Raw genomic sequence first — 21,123 nt, forward strand, 5'->3', positions numbered from 1 at the left:
TGTACCTCATTATTGTTTGTTTGTTCTTCTGCTAAAGCACTCGTTAACTTTTGATAAAAACTTCTCAGGCGTCTGTACCTCGATGTTAGAGACACTTCATGCTGTGAGAGTTTCACATGGCGAAGGTTTTTTGTTCGGAGCCAAAGGTAGAAATATTTGTACGAGAGGGTGGAGACGACGAGAAATCATCAGCTAATGCTAGTGCTAGCTTGGTAGCATGCTACATCCATAGTTATATCGTCTCATGGTGCCATCAGTCGCTCATTGCAGCGGTCCATGATGATCTGTACACTTCGGTCAGAAGGGCAGGTTGTATGTATGAAGCCGCTTTGACGTCAACTATCATACAGTAAACTACCGCTTTGAATCTTCAGTTTGGCTTTTCACTATCTCCATCTTGTTTTGTGCACCGATGACAAGCCACGCTCAAAATTTCGACTGTTTCCATCCTCCTGATTGTTGGATTTGTGGTCAGTCGGTGATTTGAAGCTCACACTTTGGGGCACAGTTCAACCTGAGGTGGGGGTCTGGCGTGGGGCTCAGGCAGATGTAAATAATGACAGACAATGGCTGGATTGTCGTGTCACTCTGGGTCTTCTCTGGTGGGAGCTAAAGGTCACTGTAAGGCTGCGTGGGGGGCGTGGGGGGCGTGGGGGGCTGTATTTGCTGGTGAGAGAGTGCAGGTTTCTTTACGAGCAGCAGCTGACTGATTGATGCTGCTCCTGTGTTTAAGACTTATTCTTTGGCTTGTGTTGTCATGGCTGCGGGAACGACGGTCTCTGCATGTTGAACTTTTTAACTCTTTTCATTTTCTGAAGTCTTGCAGTTTTTGCTTTCGTTCCCTAAGCTGACAAGCATTGTAACACTTCCGTTTACTAAATTTTCTTGTGTTAAAAAATACATTTTTGTTGTTTACTCAACATATTTATCTCCTCATTGTGGGAAAACACGATGACAAGATAAATATGTTGAGATGAGACGAGCTAATTTCAGCCGGCTTATTGAGAGGTCAATAAAATAACTTTTCATCTTGGGAAATTATTAAATTATTATTATTATCCTGAGAGAACGAGATCAATAAATTAAGATTTCAAGAAAACAACCGATATGTGCTCGTTATCAGTAGGGGATTAGCGCAGCATAGTCTCATCAAAACACCGCTCTCTGTTTCTCCAAATCCACCGCATCACAAGCGGTCAGCCTCACCAGAGGACGTGCAGAAAGGAACGGCACACACAAGCATGAAGGAGCAAAGGGCGGAGGAGAGAGAGACGAAGAGGGACCAGATGGTTAGAACAGATAGATACGAGTAGATAGATAAACAGATAAATTACAGCATCATAGTTAGTCCAGGGACTTTAAAGGCTTTATATGTGATTTTTTGATCCAGCAGATGTCGCCCTTGAGCACCAGCATGAAACCAAAACAACTCGCGCTGCATTCTTGTGTTAGCATGCTAATGCTAGTGATCTTTATTATGCTCGTATCTTCACACTGCATGTAAATTTACCTGAAATGAGCGTGATCTAGAAACGCAGTTAAGCAGTGAGTACAGTATGTTATTCTTCTTTTCTCTAGTCCCTCAATTAAACAACTTTTATACACGAGGGGAGGAGTCAGCCGGCCGTCCTGGCGATGTAAACAAAGTGAAGATAGGACTCTGAAAACTCTGAAAACATCACAGACAGTGGGACTCGGGTGTTACAACCATTGTAGACAGTCATGACTCACAGAGTTATTTTCAGAGGATATACTTGATTTATATTATATTTAAGTCTGAAAAATCACATATAAAGACTTTAAAGTAAAAACATCTGGTTATTTTCTCTGTTGACTGAAAAGGGAGGGAAGAAGTTTGCAGCATGCCTGTGTCTGATATTGGATTGCAGTATGACTGAGATTACTGTATCATGTTACTGACAAAGAGGCTTTTGGGGACTATTCGAGTTTTATAAGCAGCTTCATTTCTGCAGTCGGGTTTGATTAGACATGAGCGAGAGCGAGTCGGAGCCGGCGTGCGCACGAAACAGTGTGTCCAGTCAGGCTGAAAAATAGGAGCCACAAGTTGGCTCACAGGGTCTTCTCTGTGCCTCTTTGGAACAGGTCTGTTCTCTGTCCCCGCTCTCCTCAGAGGTCCACAGGGCCCAGTGCATGCTGGGAAATACAGGAGGAGGAAATACCTTCTTCTTCTGCTCTCAGGATGGAGGTTATAATAACGAGGAAATTAAGTAGTTGTTGAAGTTAGACTACCTGGAAGGTACACGGTGCACTTCTTTAGTAGAAAGTTGCATGAATGTTGGAACTACTGAGACCAGTTTGAGTTTCTTGTGAGTCTCTTGTTTGTTCGGAGCTTCTTCTGGACTTTCTCATCTTTCAGTCCGCATTGAAGGACCGTCTTAGATTCCCAGTTTTGGATTTATAAACATGTTTTGATAATAATAACACATTTTCCTCCTTTTACAAACTCCGATATTTGTTTTCATAAGCTGACCTGCATTTTTCATAAGCGTCTATTCATGCCGTACCTGCCCCAGGTTGCAGGCCGACCACCGTCGCTCAGGGATCTGGTGCAGATGAATGAGACTCTTTCATTGCCCCGTCAGCCCTTCCTCATTTCCTCACCTCCTCCCCTCCCTGCATACTCTCCCCTCCTCACCTCCTCCTCCCCACCTTGAGGCCTCCCTGCCGTGCCAGAGCCATGAGACCGTCTATTCATGCCTGGCTGACATTACCTGTCTTAATGGAGCTCCCTCGTATACATACCTGCCTCTCGTTCTGTTTGTGGGCAGCAAACAGTCTGCAGGACCAGACAGGGCCGAGGGCTCCTACACTTTTCTTTTCTCCATCAGAATCTAAAAATAACAGCCATCTGAGCAGGATACCGTGAAGCCCGTCTGTTATCCTGGACAGGTTAAAGTCTTCTGACTGTGTTCGGATCATTTCTGATGATTGATGATGTTTGGGGAGTTGTTTTAATAAACCACAGAGAAATTAAAATAACATGCAAGCAGCACAGAACGGGCAGGCCTCTTTCCAGCTCTCTTACATCAGAAACCCCTCTCAGTGGATTTCACTGCCGCTGACACTTTTGAAATGTTCCCACCTGTCCTAACAGCACGCAACACGAGCCGGCGTCGGCGACAAAATCAGCCTGACTTTAGTGTGCTAACTGCAAGCGAGTGGCGCAGCACGAAGCAGCAAACGCGGCGCGCCGTTTTTACCCCTGACACCCCGTTCCTATTTTCCTCTCCCGTCGCTCGCATAGACAACGAACGAGGAAGGAGGGGGCGCTACAGGGCAATGACACTCACTTCTCTCACTCAGTAGAGCTTGTTAGCTTTTTGTACAAAGTGATAGCAGTGCATTAATAATATCCACATCATGAGTGAAATGTTGACCTTTGACATTTGTCAACAACACGAGAAACACCTTTTTTTCAACTCGCCGTTTATTGATGAGCCTCTCTGTGTTGTGATTTTTGAGTCAACAGTTCCTAAATACAAAGCCTGCTCACTTCAGTTTGTCCACCTTCAATACAAAAGCACCACGTCATTATGTTTACAAGGGGAAACGGAAATTCACAGAGAAGAGAATTATGTATTTAACGGATGCTGTGTGGACTGCCACCATGCGACCATGTGTGACGCGACCCAACATCAACTCCTCCATGAAAAAATTGCGACCCAAATTTCTAAAATCTTTCAAGCAGTCACATTTACTAAATGAAAACGTGTGCAGTTGATTCTTCAAAACATGTACTGGAGGCAAAACAAACATGTTGTTTTGCCTCACACAAATGCACAAATGCACTTCAACACAGTCCCACTGAAAACGGCTCCGTGACCCACTTTTGGGTCCAGACCCACCAGTTGAGAAACACTGCTTTAAAACACTTAGTATCGATAAAAGTATCAAAGTGTTGAACCGTCTCGGCTCGTGCAAATTGTTACGTTTCCTGAGCATTGCTGTCAAAGCTGGACGCTCACTCGCTCTTACTGTTAACACGCTATTAGCACGCTGTTAGCATGCAGCGGTTATCTCCTGCAACCGTGTGAAAGGCGACGGAAGAAGGACGAAGAAGCCTCACTAGGTGTGTGCTAGTTGGTCATGCTATCTCAGGTAACGTTACCACTGCACACACAGCTGTGGACAAAAGCTGCTTCATCTTCTGATTCAATCTGGAACATGGGAGTGATCTAGGAATCCTGATGTAGTCTGAGTTTCTTCTTCTCGGGGAAACTCTTCTGTTTCATCTCTGGGGGAGTGGCTAATTGTTGTAAGGGGGCTGTCTAATTACAGTCAGCTATGGTTGCAGTAAAGGTATGTTGCCCTGGGCAGAGGCATGTCAAAGGAGCGTCAGTGACGACTGCTTTGTTTTGATTCTGTGTGGGATGGCCTTTAATTATGACATGTGGATGGATTTGAGCGGAGAAAAGACAAAAGAGCGGTTCATCACAGCAGAACTAAAAGCTCCTCCTGTATGTGTGGGTCTTTGTGTGACTCTCGTTTCATGCCCTGCTGTAACCAGCGGCCTCCTCCTGTGTGTATTTATATCCCATGGTGCCTTGTGGTCAGACTGAGGTCAAGGTGGATGTGTTTAAAGTTACCTCATGAGCTTTGTGTTCCTACTTTGTGTCAAGGTTATTTTTAGATTTTTAAAAAAATGGCTCTTGTAGTTAGCTGAAGTTTGTTATATTGTCACTGACTGATTCAGATTATTTTTATCATCCAACAACATCACAGGATCCTGACAGAGATGAACCTTTGTGTTTAAGAGGAAGTTATTTTTTTACACCAGATGCAGACGTTAAACTCCTTTGACAAAAACTGTGATTTTATCTCCAGGAACAAAGGAGTTGCTTGAAGTCCCCTGTCATGGCCGCTTAGGTTTTTAGCTGTTATTGTGAGTAACACAAAAATCTGTTTTAGAACAGGACTAAGACTGAAGAAGGCAAAAGTAACAAACAAGCAGATTTGGGGCAGCGATCCTAGTCCTGGTGCAGACAAAGTCTGGTAAGTGGTCTGGTAGTTGAAGAGGTGCCAGATCACTTCCTGAGCACGGCCGAGGTGCACTAGAGCAAGGCACCGAATCCCCAACTTCTCTGCAATCTTTAATGTGCAGCCCCCCCCCATCTCTCACTCAGTGCATGTCCACAGGATTCTGTTTGTGCATCCTCATAGGATTCATAAAGGAAACCTTTGTCTTTTTATTCAAAAAGAAACTCAAACATTCTTCTAAAAGACACAAAATAAGTTTTTTTTAAAAAGAGGCTAATGTTGAAATAGCAGAATTTTCCTTCAATATGATTCAGTTTTTATGCTTTGCAACAGCTTTTTTTACATTGTCGTCGGTTGACTTATCTTCTCTAATAACAGGTATGTGCACTGACATGTTTTCAGATTTGAATGATTCATGTAAATACTTCATCTAAAGCTCCAGGTGATGTGAAAACGGTGTATAACAAAACAAAACAGGGCAAAGAAAGGGTACAGGGGAGCTCTCAGCTGTTGATCCTGACCCTGCTCTCAGCCTCACAGGTTCGTACTCTGCTCCGCTCTAACCAGGAGGGGCACATTGTGCAGCTCTGGCTTTGCTCCAAGTTGCCAGGGGCTTTTTATCTGAGCAGTCCACAATGGAAGACCGGCCTGCAGACTCGGCGTAACGCTCCCCAGGTGTTACCTCTGCACAAAACATCTTTTACCGTCCCAGCTGCTCACTCTAAATCCCTGCCTGTCTGACTCCACAGCCTGCTCGCTGTTCCCTCCCTGAGATGACTCCAGTGTCTCACCGGCCTTGACTCTAACTCGGTTTGTGACTCGGCTGCAGTCGGCTGTTTTTTTTAATTATTTTTTTTATGAGAAAGTCAAGTTAGGAATGCTGCTTTTGTTCTCTTTCTTTAACAATTTAAGATTTTGCAAGCGTGAAGATGATTATTTAATGATCATTCCTTTGAATGCATCCTGAAAGCATGCAGGATTTGATGATTTCTCTTTGTGTCTGTGCACATTTATAAAGCAACGTGTCGGTCATGTAACAGTAAACAGCCCGCTCTGTGCTGATCTTTTCCGGCGGGTTGAAACGCTGCGTTCCTCGGCCTATTTGTGTGCAGACGGGTGGCTCTCAGACGTGGACTAATTAGAGCTGACTCTAGCCTGGGTTCAAGCATTCACTGTTGGTCTTAGGGTGACACATGAGGTAATACATGCCAACTTGACTCAGGGTGAGGCTTGATCTCTCTTTCTCTCTGTCCAGCCTCCACACACACACACGCACAGGCGCACACGCACACACACACACACACACAACTGAGGCCTTTAAAGACTTGGCAGCTAGTTGTACTCCTGCACCCATACTTGCTTTGCAGGTGGATTCTGTCTTTTCATCGTCAGAGTAGTAAAACGTTTTAGATATGAGCAGAAGTTCAGTGGTATTCGAGCTTACAGGAGCGCTGCATGCTTTCTAACAGGGGGGGACAAAAGTGACTCGTCAGCGCAGGCTTTCTGCTTGAAATGTCATTTCTGTTTTTGCAAGCACATCTTAAAGGATTTAGATGCTTCACAAGCAGAGGTTTCAATAAGAAGATTAAAGACTAATCTCATATTTCTTTCTTGAATATGAAACTGTAGCCAGATAGAACATGTCAGTGACGGAGCTCTCGAGACGCTGGTGGATAAATGTGTTAACTTAAAGAAGGGCGAGGCGTTCTGTTACCCTGACGGTTTCTGTTTTAATGTAAGTAAGACGGAGTAAACTACAGTGTGCAGCTTCATATTTACCACACATGTTCGATAGCTGTTAAATTTCTCCTCTTAGGTGATTGCAGATTTGCTGATAATGCTGCTGGACATGGACAGTCTTAATGTATTATTTACCTCTGGTAGTAGAAGGATAATGTATCTGAATTACAGCAGGGAGCACTGACAGCAGCATTTTTATTAATGTTAAAGGTCACATATTCTGTAAAACTCACTTCTCCATGTTTCTCTAACTCTAACATGTGTCTCTAGTCTGTCTACAAACCCCCCAATGATGAGAAAAGTCCATCCTCTCCGTCTTCTGTCTGCTCCACTTTTCAGAAAATGTGTGCTCAAGCAGGCCGTTTGGAGATTTTCCCTTCATGACATCACAAAGGGCAGTAACCCCTCCCCCAGGTGGGTGACACTCCCACAGCTAGGTGTTTGTTCTGCCCTCTGAGTCTGCCTTCTCACCGTAAACAATAGGACATGGAGAGAGAAAGACCGAGACACCCAAGCCCTTCCAGAGAGGGGGCGTGGTCAGACACAGCTCATTTACATATTTAAAGGTACAGACACAGAAACAGCCTGTTCTGAGCAGGATTGAAATAGAGGGGTTTATAGACATGATCAAATACAGGATCAGAGTGGATTTAGAACAAGAAACTTCACACACATGTTTTGAGGAGCTCTGACACTTATTTACACTGAAGAAGAGGAGGAGGATATGACACCTTTAAATTAACAGCTCCTGATCAATGCTGATGTTCACTTAGGGGTCACAAGATATTGGTGAATTATGTCAGGCAAGGACAACAGTTGGCTAATAACACCTTCTTAGGACGCCATCATGAGATTGTCTGTTTCGGGGCTCTTGCAACAAAACCCAAACTTCTAATCTAATCTCAACTGAACTACAAAGACAATTACTCGATCATTTTTTTTTTTTTTTTGGATAAAACTTTTCTGAACTGATGTTTGAGACAGAAGACAAAAGCCGAGAAGGACTGTAGCTTTTTCATCCTGTGCAGATTATTTTTGTCCCACTTTTTTGATTTGGACTGACACTTATTTTTTACTGTGAGCCTCTCAGGCAGAGAGAGAAATCAAGTTAAAGTTTCTCCTCCACTCGAGCCGGCAGGGAGGAATCTCTGAGTGTCAGACTGTAACTGTACAATGAGATGTTGATGGATGGTTACACGGAGAAAGTTTCAAAGAGCTGCTTGTTTTCTGGAGGGACAAGCCTTAGCACATAGATGTTTACACTGAGGTTCATGTAAAGGATCCATAGATGTGGTTTCCACCCTGGGAGGATACACACACACACACACACACACACACACACACACACACACACACACACACACACACACACACACACACACACACACACACACACACACACACACACACATTCTCTTGACAAGTTGCAGCCTGCTTCATTTCTCCTGTGTTTCGCTGCCAATCGTCTATTCTGCTTTTCAACGTATAGTGTCTCAGCTGGATTTCACCTCTGGGGCTCCGGCTTCTCGGAGCTGTCTCCTGCCAAACATCCTAACCAAAGACATGCCCCGTCATCCACCTCCCAAGAACCCCCCCCCCCCTCGCTGTCTCTGCAATGTGTATGAAGGCTTAAAAAGCTAGCCTCCAGGAGCTGCGTTCAAGCAATTACAGACTCCAAAGAAAATCCAGATGCTTTCCACAATGTGTTCGCAGTGAGCCTGATAACTAGCCGTGTCACATCCCGACCACGGAGAGAACAAGGTGGTTTCAATGACTCTCCTTAACCAGAGTCGTAGATTCTTTCCTGTGGGCTACGTTAATACTGTTCAGACACAGCCTTTGTGTATTGTCTGCTTTTCACCTCTGTGTGAGAGATTTTAGGATAGGATAGTACTTGGGAAATTCGGGCGTTGCAGCAGCACAGACAAGTAAGGTCATACAAAATACACATTAAACAGAATTGATTAGATAAGATAAATAAAAATAGGGGGTATATACAAGTACAAAATGAATGAGTGATGAAGTAAACTGCAGGGAATTGAGATAGTATGTGCAGAGAATGGTAAGATAGAGTGACAAGTGATGATTAAAGTGACTTGGTATGATCGATTTTGAGAAAGCACGTGTCCCCAAAGACTTCCTTTGCATCAGACACCAGCACTAACCCCGTGGTTTTAATGGGCTTAATCTCTTCAAAATAAAAGCTGCAAGTTTTGAATTTTCTATCAGCAGATTTACGTTTATATTCTCAGACGTCATTCTGGATTTATGCTGTTTTTTTCTTCATGCTGAGAAGTCACAACAAACATGCTGCTGCCAGCTGTGCTCGGCTTCTTCATGACACGTGTTTGTTTGATTTCCTGAAGTAAACCCGGAGCTGATAATAATAATTTATCTGAACCTCTCTGCACCCTGTGAGTGCTGTGTGAGTGTGTGTGTGTGTGTGTGTGTGTGTGTGTGTGTGTTTGTGTGTGTGTGTGTGTGTGTGTGTTTAATCATACAGGGGAGGTTTACGCTGCCAGACTAGATAGCAGCTAAGAGATCACATCTGCTATTTGAGATCTACATGTATCCCACCTGATCCTGTGTGTGCGTGTGTGTGTGTGTGTGTGTGTAAGATGAGACTTGAGCTTCTTGTCTCTGCAGCCTGAACGTGCCTGTTGCTCGCAGTCATTTTGATCCTAACCGTCATGGAGAACATTCGTCTGAACTTTCTCCTGAGACTGACTCTTCTCTCTTTTCTGTGTCCTGCAGGGCGACATCCAGCAGCTTATGATTGTGGCCGATTCCAAGGCGGCGTACGACTACTGTGAACACTACAGCCCAGACTGTGACACCCCCCACAGGGACTCCCTGCAGGCCCAGGAGCCAGAGGAGCTGGAGGTCAGACAACCAGGGAGGGCGGGGGGAGAACTAACCCAGGCGGTCCTGATTGATTTCAGTTTTCTAATCCATGACTCGCTGATTTTATCAGGTTTTATATGCTTATGATGACTCTGTTCATCTTCATATCGAGGCTCAATTAGGAGGTTTTAAGTTTGCAGCCTTAGTTTTCTGCAGGTTTGATTAATTATCATTATTAACATATAGCTGCCGTATTTTAATACATCCAGTTATATGTCCAGCTGAGAAGATTCCAGCATAGTTCCAGTTAATCTGTGCATATTTTGATGGCATTAGGAGACTTCAGATGTGCAGAAATACAAATGCAGAACTCTTAAAATATTCTGTGCACATCTCCAGTATAACCAAACAACACATCAAGTATTGTAAGTAGAGAACGATTATAATTCAGGCAGCCAGTTGCAAGACAATTAACAAAAATATCTATATGAATTTATTCTCTCAGGCTTGTTCAATCTTATAACCCGACAGGAACGTGTCTTTAGTGCTCATTGCATCATTACGTTGTGTCCTTAAGCGAGGGTCTTAGATCAACAGTTGAAGTGCATAAAGCACATCAGGCCACACCCCTTTTAGTGATGTCATAGCAGGTGTTTTCCATCAGCTGTCAGAGGTTAAATACCTGCTGCCATGTCTTTGATTTGGGGAGTGGCAAGACTTCAGCCTTAAACCAAGCACACAGCGCGGCGCCTGAGTTCATGTAGCGAGTGTCATCGTAATGAGCACCAGATCAGGCTCGTCTCTCTCTCTCTCCTTCTTCTCTCTCTCTAAGTTACATGTTACACACTCAAAGGGTAATTCTCACTCTTTTAACCTGGGCTCTTTTTTTTTCATCATGTGATCTAAATGACTCAAAGGTTTAAGATGTTTTTGTTCTTTTTAGTAACATTATAAAGCTGGTTGATTTACACAGGAGCAGGGCATCAGGCTGAAAGAGCTGCAAGGATCAGCTTGTTATAAAGAGTGTCTGATAACAGAGATTCAGCTGTTACATCACTCTCAACACTCACACCAGACTCCATTTGAAAAACAAGGATTTTAGCATGCAGAAGTCAGGAGTGTTGCCTCGTCTGGTTGTTTACTTCGTTGATTATTATGATAGAAACACTTTGTCGGATCTAAATGTAAAATATCAAAGTCATAAAGTTACAGAAATAAACTAACAGATCGAGGCAACAGTAGACTAACAGCTCCCTGCCTCTGCAGTGTCAAAACACTGATTCTCTCAAAGGAGTCTGGTGGCTTGAAGAGAGCGATGCAACTACTTCTTCATGATTTTACCTGTCAGACACTAAGAATAACAACCGAAGCCTGACAGGGACAAAAACAACAACTCAACAACACACTTTGATCCAGAAACCATTATGCTACAGACGTTATAGCCTGTTTAGATATCTATTAGAAAAAGTGCCCAGATTTGAAAATCAGGATTACTCTTTCAGAGTGTAATAAAAAAAAGACCTTTAACCCCACCTGCTCACCTTTGATGCTTATGCGTGTGAGTAAGAGTTGAAAACAAGACCTGGCAGCAGCGAGGACGCTGTTGATTATGTAACTTATTATTACTGTGAAATCTGCATGACTGAAGTGCAACAGGTTAACACTCCATCTGTGTTCCTCCATGAATCATTAGGATGATTATGAGCAACACAGTGAAACAATCTTGGACACTGACGGATATGAATTTGCATCGTGGCGTCCTGATCTAAGTCAGTGCCAGCTGAATCCTGGAGATTCAGCCGTGTGTGATTGATTTGACATTTTGGAATCACAAGCTGCCAAACAATGCATCATTTTTAATCAGCTGCACGTGATGCCATGTTCAGACTCCACGTCCAAGCTGCAGCATGAAGTGATAAACTTTTACGACTTTCTACAACTCAGGACATTCCCAGCACTTCCTCTCCTATTATGTAATTATATTCTGCCGTTTTATTGCCGCCTTTTTTGAGAAGGAGTTTCTTAAAAATTGAAGTTAGGTTGCACTTTCTTTAAATCAGACGCCTTTAATCTGGCTGCAGCCCTGAAGCGTTCCATTGAGAAAAAGTTCCATTACGGGATCTGTGAAAAGCAGCCAGTGTTTTAGCCTTTGAGCTCTTCCCATTGTTTTCTTTTTTTATGAGCTTTTAAACATGCCATCTGCCGGCATGTTTGTAGACACACGCTGCTTTTCTCAGCGTGCTTTCACTCATTTGTTCCCCAGATTTAGACCATTATCCCAGGAAGTGTCATAACACTCGGTTTAGATTATTAAAGACGGAGTCGGCCTCTTTCTATGTTAACCTGTTAAAAATGATTACAACACATGACGGCATCACATCGTGTGTCGTCCAGAAGTTTATATGATGCTGCACATGTGACACTAAGTATGAAACCTCTAACCCTGAGAATAAATGGCTATTAACTGTGTGAACCTGCAGGATGCTCATGATGATGCGTGTCTTCATGTATTATCTCCATGCTGCTAATGCTAACACTCAGACCTCTCTCTTTCTCTCTCTCTCTCTCTCTCTCTCTGTTCACCGCTCTAGTACACTACTGATGATTTAGATTACTCTCAGTTCTATGATTACTCTGAAGGAGCCACTGACACCGTTCCCACCGATGAATATTCTGAGCCGCAGGTAAATGAAAAAAGGAAAAGAATGACCGTTTGTTTGCTGTAATGTCTCTTTTTGTCGGTTAACCATCAGTGTGTGCGTTTGTCTCGTGTTCTGTCTGTATGTCTCGTTGTTATGTTTACCTGCACACCCAAAACTGCACCAGCATGAAGTTGCTTTGTCCCCTCCAGATGTCATGACTAGGGCTGGGCGTGCATAAGGAAAGGATCCAAACAGAAAAGTACAGAGCAGCCAAAACGATGAATGCATTTTGTATTTTATTTATTGTGAATCCTCACATTGCGGTAACCATGACATCTCGATTTATTGTGCCGCCCTGAGCTTCTTTGTCATCTTTGAAACTTTACCCAGCCTTAGAGGAGCCCCGCCTCTTCCTCCTCTGACTCCGCCCTCACATTGAGGCGGCTCAGGTAGAAGTTTGGGTGTGCAGGTAAACATACTGTTTATGTCGGTGCTCCTTGTTTCTCATCCATGAGTTCGCTGCCTTCTCTGACTGTGACATATCATCTGCTTCGTGTGTTGTTTTTGCTTTCCAGCATGTCTTTAAAAATATTGCACACATTTTGAGATTTCAGCAACATTTGTTTTACATTTTGTAAACTGCAGCCAAAGCTGTCTTAACTCATGCAATCGCTTCAAAGAGTTGCTGTACCGCAAATCCTGTGTTTGTTTTTTGCATCCACCTCAGAAAGTCACTTGTATATATGGCCCAGATTGTCCTGTATAAGAGGTCCAGTCCTCAGTTGGTGTACAGCAGCTTTCTGCAGACTGTTACGAGAAAGACAGCATTAACATGGTTAGCATTAAGTGTGCAGCCCTTGTAGTTGTTGTGCGTGGTTTACATTTTAAAAAGCATCACGCAGACTAACTACAGAACCCGGGCTGCTGCCGACAGCGTGTAAGAAAGTCTCTGTACAACAACCGTGCACTGGGCCTTTGAATCATCTCCACTTTTGAATGTTCCATGTTTGTCTTGGTGTTCTTTGTCGCCGCCATCCTTCCAGAGAAAGAAACGTAGTGTCTCCGTGAAAAAGAAGAGGACCAGAAAGTCCCTCAGTAAAACTAAGGCCAAGCCAGTAAACTTCTTGGCCTCCAAAAAATCACCAGCTAAAAAGTTTGCCGTTAAGAAGAAGCGACAGATGCCTGGCTACCAGGCCACAGCACCAGCTCAACCCCGAGGCAATTTTAGGGTAAACGTTCACGTAGAGAAAAAAAGACCAAAGCCATCCAGATCTTCTTCTGCCTGGAGGGAAAATCTGAGATGGCAGACGTAGAGCTTGCTAACCTCTCCTGTGTAGAAGTAGCAAGAGTCTGTAGCCAGCTTGGAAGGAGCGCTAGCTAATAACCTCTGGTGTGAGCCTCTGTGTTAACCCTCGCTTTATATTTCTTTCCTTTTTTCAACATGACTCAGCCAAACATTGTAGAAGGAGATTACAATACAGACTTTGACTATGGAACTGTAGGTGGTTCTCAGACTCAGTCCCCCTTGGGCTCGAACGGACCCGGCGAGGTAATTTTCATCTTCGTTCCCTTCTACCTTTTCAAGTGTGTGTTTGAATATTTGGGAAATGTGAGCCGGGAAGATTTTACCAGAGGAAAGACGGGGGTATGAAATCACAAAGACACAACCATTCAGATGAGTCGATGTGTCTTTCTGGTTTGATTTTGGTGTGTGTGGCAGAAATGATGGACAGAGGAGTCCCTTTAAACCTGATGTTCTGCAGAGGCGTGCACTGCAGAGATCATTAGATGCTTTTTGTCACGTCATAGATTTCTGGTTAAAGCTGCAGACTCTGTCAATCCACTCAGTTTGATGTCCAAGGAACATTATCAGCATGCTCAGACGTAAGTCCCACTGGGTGCTTCAACTAATAAGAGCAATGAAATGTCTGATCCAGCAGTGCACAATCTCTAAACCCGTCGGCTCTCACTTTACGCTTCAGGGTTTCTGGGGGAGCAGCAGTTAGTATATTTCTTTTCTTCATGTTGCAGATTTCATCACAGTTTGTTAGCAACTTGAGACTAGAGATGGAGTTAGAATTAAAGAACCTGTAAGAGCCAGCTGTCAGCTATGATGTTTAAGTGGACTTGGGCACAGTACGGTACGTTTGTGTTCACACTGATCACATAAATCAGGACTTTGGGGTCAAGCGTACTCAGATCCAGGCCAAGGTCCCCCAATGTGAAACCACCCATAGTCCCTCGTCACAAGGGGCACAGATCTGTTTTCTAGAGTGAACAAGAGCTGCAGCTTTAACCAGGATCCTGACAGAGCCTCTCTCAGCCACTCACAGTCCATCATTCTGCAGGTGATCTGTTTTACAGCGTGCTCTGTCCATCGCTGTCAGCCTGCTTTGATCACTGGTTCTGCTCACTCTCACAGAGCCATGACAAACCGGGCTGGAGTCTGCCAGTCAGGAATGAATGTGCATTGTTTCTGCAGCGTTTGACAAAGTGGATGTGATTCTACAGGATCAATTCTGGATAAATAATTTGGCGTGATGGAGTCCTGCCTAAACAAACTGTGTAATTACATCCATCTGTCGCTTTTCCAAATCTAAATCCACAGCCAGCCACAGTCTGCCAAGTGGTAGTAGTCCTGAAACCAAACACAGAGTGCACCAAAAGCAGAAACAGAGATGTGTCATCTGACGGAGAACTGTTGATGTTGACTCTCATGCTGTTTGTATCTTGATGCATTCTGTGCATTCGGTCTAAACATGGCCTTTTCTTTTACACATGTTGTGGGTTAACAGAAGAGTTAGTTCAGAAAGTTGCTCCAATGGATCTCTTCATCCTGCAGCTGTGAAGCAAGCTGTGATGGATCTGTCCACTTGAAGGTCGTATTTTTGGCCCTGACACGCTCAGATTGTTTTTTCTGAGCGTCTGACACGATACAGAACGGATCCCTAGAGACAGAGAAGATGCTTTTTTAATCAAAAACACTCACTGCATCGTTCTCCCCAGAGCCGACAGACTCCATGGATAGAAACAGTCATCTTACCCTGTACATGTCTTCTGCTGCCTGGTTCAGTCAGTAACCTGCAGCAGTAGGTGAAATTACTGTTTTTATCGACGGACTGAAGCGGCCTTGATGAGAGAGCAGTGGAGCATGTTATATGTGGACGTCCTTTTATCATGTTCATGTGCCTCCAAGGATTATCCTGCAGCCATTACAGCCTGTGTTACAGCTGCAGACTGAATAAATCCATGTGAGCAACACCGCCTCTTCTTCTTCCTAGAAGTCTTTTAGACCCCAACGTGTGTAAAAACCAGGGCCCAGGTTTAAAGTACCAGGGTTCCTCTTTGAGGCAGAATAAGAAAAGTTTAAATTCAGTTTTCTGCACATCAAACTTGATTTGCTTTCATAACATCTAAACCTTTACAGCTTCACTAACATCCTCATTTCATTGGTTGCTTTGGTAACACCTGAAAGGCTGTGGAGGAGGATGTTGTTGGTGCGTTTGTCCCCGAGGACCCTCCCATTGCTCCGGAGCCCAGCGTTGTCCCGGAAACGGTGGACAACCCGCACACTGGTGCGGAAGCATACGACTTTAAGGATTATGACCTGAAGGAGTATGACCTGGGCACGGTGGACAACAGGTTGTATGATTACGGGACGTATGATGAGTATGGCACGGACCCGTCCAAAACGGCAGAGACCTTCGATGATGAGGTGGGGCCCGGGGTCGCTGCGGAAACCGACGTGTCTGAGAGCGCCGTAAGTAGCACACCCCGACCCGGTGACTGACGGGTGTGAGCATGAACGGACTCCCTCTGTGTTCCAGTGCACGCCTTCGTAGTCTGATGCTTGTAAATGTGTCGTTGGAGTATCGAGTAACATTGGGTGTGGTCGACGATTTAATGATGGAAGAGAAAATGCATGTGTCTGTGTTTTTTTACAAAGGGTGATAACTTCTCAGTTTGTTGATCTAATTCTTCCATTTTCCTCTCTCTCCACACACACATCAATCATCGCATGTCGGGCCAACCTGCACCCCTTCCACACACACACACCCCCCCCCCCCCCCCATATCTCTCAGCACTCCGATCTGATCCCTCCCTCTCCTCTCCGCCTTCTTACCCAGCAGCCTCGTATCCCTCCCTGTTAGCACAGCAATTAGCTCATAACTCAGAGGCAGCTGTCTGCACACACACACACACACACACACACACACACACACACACACACACACACAAACACACTATTGTAATCAGGATGCTTTCACTGCTTAAACTTTTGAACTCAGCCTTTTCCAACCACTCACAGTTTGTCAACTTGTTTTAGAAATAATTAGACGAACACATTTATCATAAATTAGTCTTCATGTTTCAACATTTTGACTTTTGTGCGTTAGAAGCAACCAGATTATCATCCGACACAAAGAGGAGTCTGTAAACTTTGAGATCTTGCTGAAGGAAGAGGACGTTAGAGTCCTCTCACGTTAACAAGAATGGAATCCCCTTTGTGTGTTTAATGTGTATTATATTGCATCAGCCACGCTGCAGAATGGCAGTCCAATGACACAGAGGTCTGTTTCACTCCTGAGTACTAACCTCTCATCTGTCTGGATCTCTGAAGTGGAATCTTTGTGTGTTTCTCCTGATTCACTCCCTGCATCTCGTAGCTGCAGTAGTTTAAACTGAGTACATGTTGATGACTGATTTCTGATTCTCCTCCTTCGTCCTGACTTCCTCATTCCTCATCCCTCACACCTGGACTAAAACCACTGTGTAAATAATGTCACCTGTGTGCTCGCTCTGTATCTGCAGGTCGCTGGTGCTGGAGGAGCTTTCGGACAGAAGGGAGAGAAGGGAGAGCCCGCTGTCATCGAACCTGTAAGAGTCCATACTGATGTGCTAAAGTGATCCGATGAGTGTAGAAACATTTTAACCCTAAATGTGTTTTGGTTTATTCCCAAAAACTTATGAGACATCGTATAATACAGTTTAGTCTGAAGCTTCATCATCCGAGCTGTACAAGTGTCGTAGCTCTTACAGTACCATCAGTGTCCACCAGGGGGAGTTTGTTATCCTGCTAGCTAGCCTGCAGTAACGTTGATGGTTGTGAAGTACAGACGCACATCCTGCGCGTCTCTCTGCGCGCCTCCTCCGCTCACTTGGGAGGAGTCTTTTTAGTCAAACCAGCGATCCACAAGCTTTACGTACTGACCAGTACACCACGGTCTGATTTAAAGGTACCGTTATGACCTCATGACGGAGTAAAGATGGGGAACAGTGGCGTCTGTTCTGCGTCGTTATGTATCCCAGCACGCTTTTTTTTTGCAGCAAAGACTGGGAGCGAGTTTTCATTCTGGTCTGGTCGCGTGCAGTGGGTGGTGGTGGCAGCTGCACTCACTGTCGTAACGGCATGTCAGCATCTTAAACTGTTTTTTTTATTTATTCATTTAACCTGGAAAAAGTCTCATTGAGATTAAAAATCTCTTTTACAAGAGCGTCCTGACCAAGACAGGCAGCAGCACAATTACAGGGTTTCAGACATAAAACACTTACATACAGGAATCACAGAAAGAACCATTCATCAGAATCTGTGATAAGTCATCAGCAACTGCCGTTAAGTCCAGATCATGGCTTCTTGAGCACGATTTAAAATGTATTTGGTTTCTGCTGATGCAACACTTTTTCCGTCATGTCTCATGAAAGAAATGCAAGTATTTTATTTATATTCCTGCTGAAAAATGAGACAAACAGCACATAAAGCCGGCCCTCCTTTGTGTAGTAAACGACTGACATGAAACCAGCAGAAAGCAGCAGCAGTATGAACGACAGCTCTCTTTATAGAGGGTCACTTTGATACCCAGAACCTGCAGCAGAAATCAGTCAATTCATCCTGATTGTGTTTGTTGGACGCCTGTGGCCCAGCGTTGTGTCTGTGGTGTGAAACTGTGTGTTTGTTTTTAAAGGGCATGCTGATTGAAGGACCCCCAGGATCCCCCGGCCCAGCCGTGAGTCAACCTCTCCCTTCTGCGTCATTACACAGACTGAGTGTGTGTGCTGCTGTTTGCTGACTTAGCTCTCTGTGTGTTTTCAGGGTCTTCCAGGTCCCTCAGGCCTTCAAGGACCCCCAGGCACTGCTGGAGATCCTGGTGACAGGGTAAGATTGAGTGAATGTCCCCAAAACAAGCTAAAATCTCTTAAAGATTCAGACATCAGTGTCGGTTGATTCTGCAGGGATGTTACGGCATTATCGGCGGCCCTTCATTTATCCATTCGATGAAACCCGGTCAAACAAAAAACAAAGCACGTCTTACTTGAGTTATGTGTTTAAACGAGCGTTTCATACTCACAATCAGGCCACATAGAATCCCTCACTGGGAATCTGCAGACAAGAAAGGCTCTGCATGTTAGACACAAACAAGAAACAGGTTTAATAAAGATCAACATCACAGCCGAGGACACTCAGAGGATCTCAGAGCTGCACGATGTAAAGCCTCTTACGGTGACTTTTCAAAAACATTTACTCACTCTGCCTTTCATATCTGTATGTTAGTTTAAACCTTAGTGAGACATAAAGGTATTATATCCTGTCTGATGAGATCGTGTGAAGACTCTAACATCAAGCTTTAGCACGTAAAAACCATCCAACGGTGCAGATTTGCAGCTCTGATTTGTCCTGTATACGATGGTTTTTAAATTACACATTTTGCCACACTGTACTGTTCATACTTTAAAATCTGCTGCAGGAAACAAACATTAAAGATGTTTATCTTTATTTAAAACACGGCCGTATAACATGAAGTGTTTGTTTTTGATTGGAAGATGAGGACTAACAGAGAGTATGTAAGGACAGATCAGTTGTAGCATCTTTATAAACCAGTGTGGGAATAGTGAACACATGGTGGCTCCAAACATTTATCTAGACGTATTTTTATCAGGTAGAAACTCAGTTCAGTAAGCACTCAGCCGTGGGTCACCTTAGAGCAGGATTTAGATAGTGTGGAGTTAAAGTTTATTATCCTCATTTATGCTTTTTATTGTTAATTGGGTTAGGGGTTTACAAGGGTTAGGGTTTAGGGGTTACAAGTTGATTTTTGCACGGGTACTCATCATTCACACGAACAGGTAAGACTTCAAAAGGTGTGACAGATGTGAGAGTCTGCAGCTTCATTAGTCCTGTGAAACTTTCTGAGTTTAGATGATGAGGAGTGATTTATGCACCAGGATTTTCTTGGTTTAGAGTTTGAGCTATGGACTCTTACACACACATGCAACACACATACACAAACACACACACACACACACACTCACACACTAGTATTCATGGAGGAGGATGTTGGTGTTGGCCTGCAGACAGACGCATGGCTTACAGATGCACACTGAGGCTGTGTGTCCTGCAGGAGGAGGAGTTATATTCCAACTACAAACAGCACACCTCCCGCATTTACTTCCCTGTGTGTGTGTGTGTGTGTGTGTGTGTGTGTGTGTGTGTGTGTGTGTGTGTGTGTGTGTGTGTGTGTGTGTGTGTGTGTGTGTGTGTGTGTGTGTGTGTGTGTGTGTGTGTGTGTGGCTGTTTGTGTTTCCCTCCATATTACTGCCTCTGTAAACAGCCGATGTGGTGGCTTAATTTAACCAAAGGGACTCAGATTCAGGAGCCTTTCTTCAGAGCAGTATGCATATGTCTGCGCATTTGATCATCAGTGATTTATTCACTTTCATTAATTCTTTAAATTCAACTCAGAAGTTCAGATTGTGACCCGAAAACTCCCGAGAGGTGCGTGCAGTATGTGGTACTCGTGAAAATCCTGCAGGTTTTACTTTGTGTGTATTTGAACATAAACCTCCATCTGTATCATCCTGAAGTTCTCCTCAGGTGTTACTGTTTCTTACACACGTCTCAGTTATACCTCTGATGGTACTCTGTGTGTCTCTCAGGGTCCTCCTGGTCGTGCTGGTCTGCCTGGAGCTGATGGTTTGGCTGGACCCCCTGGTACCATGCTGATGCTGCCGGTAAGTGTTCCCAGTAACAGACTAAGAGGACAAATCAACATGAGTTTATCATGTACGTTCATAACCAGGCTGTGTGTGTGTGTGTGTGTGTGTGTGTGTGTGTGTGTGTGTGTGTGTGTGTGTGTGTGTGTGTGTGTGTGTGTGTGTGTGTGTGTGTGTGTGTGTGTGTGTGTGTGTGTGTGTGTGTGTGTGTGTGTGTGTGTGTGTGTGTCTTCCACAGTTCCGTTTCGGTGGGGACGGGGAGAAGGGTCCGGTGGTCTCGGCTCAGGAGGCCCAGGCCCAGGCCATCCTCTCTCAGGCCAGAGTGAGTAAAAACAAAGCGTCTCTAAAAAGAATCCACAGAGCGGCCAAAAGGCTGCGGACAACAACCCCACCCCCGCCCCGCTCCCCCCCCCCACCACACACACACACAGCTGTAGGGAGAAAAAGGATGAAGGAGACAGTATTTTTTGAGGGGAGGGGAAGGAGTCTAAAAGGAGACATGCCGAGCAGGCTGAAGAGCCACCACATAAAAAGGCCACTTTGAACAGATGGACAGACGGTTAAAAATACTGCGGGGGCGTGCGACCTGCGTGTGGGCTGAACCGACAGGTGTACTTAACGTCTCTCTGCGTAGAAGTCACAGAGATCATGATGAGCAGGAAGAGGGAGAACGGAAATCTTCAGGTGGTTTTCAGAAGTCCTGCAGGATTTCTGCCCGCATTAATCACAGAGCCAGAGAGCTCAGAGAACAGAGAACAGAGAGATTAAGTGTGGAAATAAAAGTCTGAGTCTGCTGAACTGTGAGGCGATACGATCAGAGAGCAGTGTGAGAAGGATCCAGAGTGAACGTAAACAAGAGCACGACATTCAGCTCTGTGAGGAGGACTTTTTAAAACCTTTAATGAAGGAG

At 44.5% G+C, this 21,123-nt stretch overlaps 1 protein-coding gene across 9 annotated transcripts in view; it reads left to right on the forward strand.

Moving 5' to 3' along the window:
• col11a1a (collagen, type XI, alpha 1a) overlaps positions 1-21,123 on the forward strand; it is an 89,459-nt gene that overhangs the window by 11,991 nt on the left and 56,345 nt on the right. For 2 of the 9 annotated variants that reach the window (XM_061064064.1, XM_061064065.1), the window contains exons 5-13: positions 9,493-9,621; positions 12,174-12,266; positions 13,675-13,773; positions 15,700-15,984; positions 17,037-17,102; positions 18,188-18,229; positions 18,316-18,378; positions 20,157-20,231; positions 20,452-20,535. In XM_061064064.1, the coding sequence (XP_060920047.1) occupies positions 9,493-9,621; positions 12,174-12,266; positions 13,675-13,773; positions 15,700-15,984; positions 17,037-17,102; positions 18,188-18,229; positions 18,316-18,378; positions 20,157-20,231; positions 20,452-20,535 (936 nt within the window). Of the gene's footprint in view, positions 1-9,492; positions 9,622-12,173; positions 12,267-13,267; positions 13,454-13,674; positions 13,774-15,699; positions 15,985-17,036; positions 17,103-18,187; positions 18,230-18,315; positions 18,379-20,156; positions 20,232-20,451; positions 20,536-21,123 lie in introns of all 9 variants that reach the window. The other 7 variants (XM_061064069.1, XM_061064070.1, XM_061064067.1 and 4 more) reach the window with 6 other exon arrangements.

This window comes from Labrus mixtus, chromosome 19 (genome assembly GCF_963584025.1).
Source record: "Labrus mixtus chromosome 19, fLabMix1.1, whole genome shotgun sequence".
NCBI lineage: Eukaryota > Metazoa > Chordata > Actinopteri > Labriformes > Labridae > Labrus > Labrus mixtus.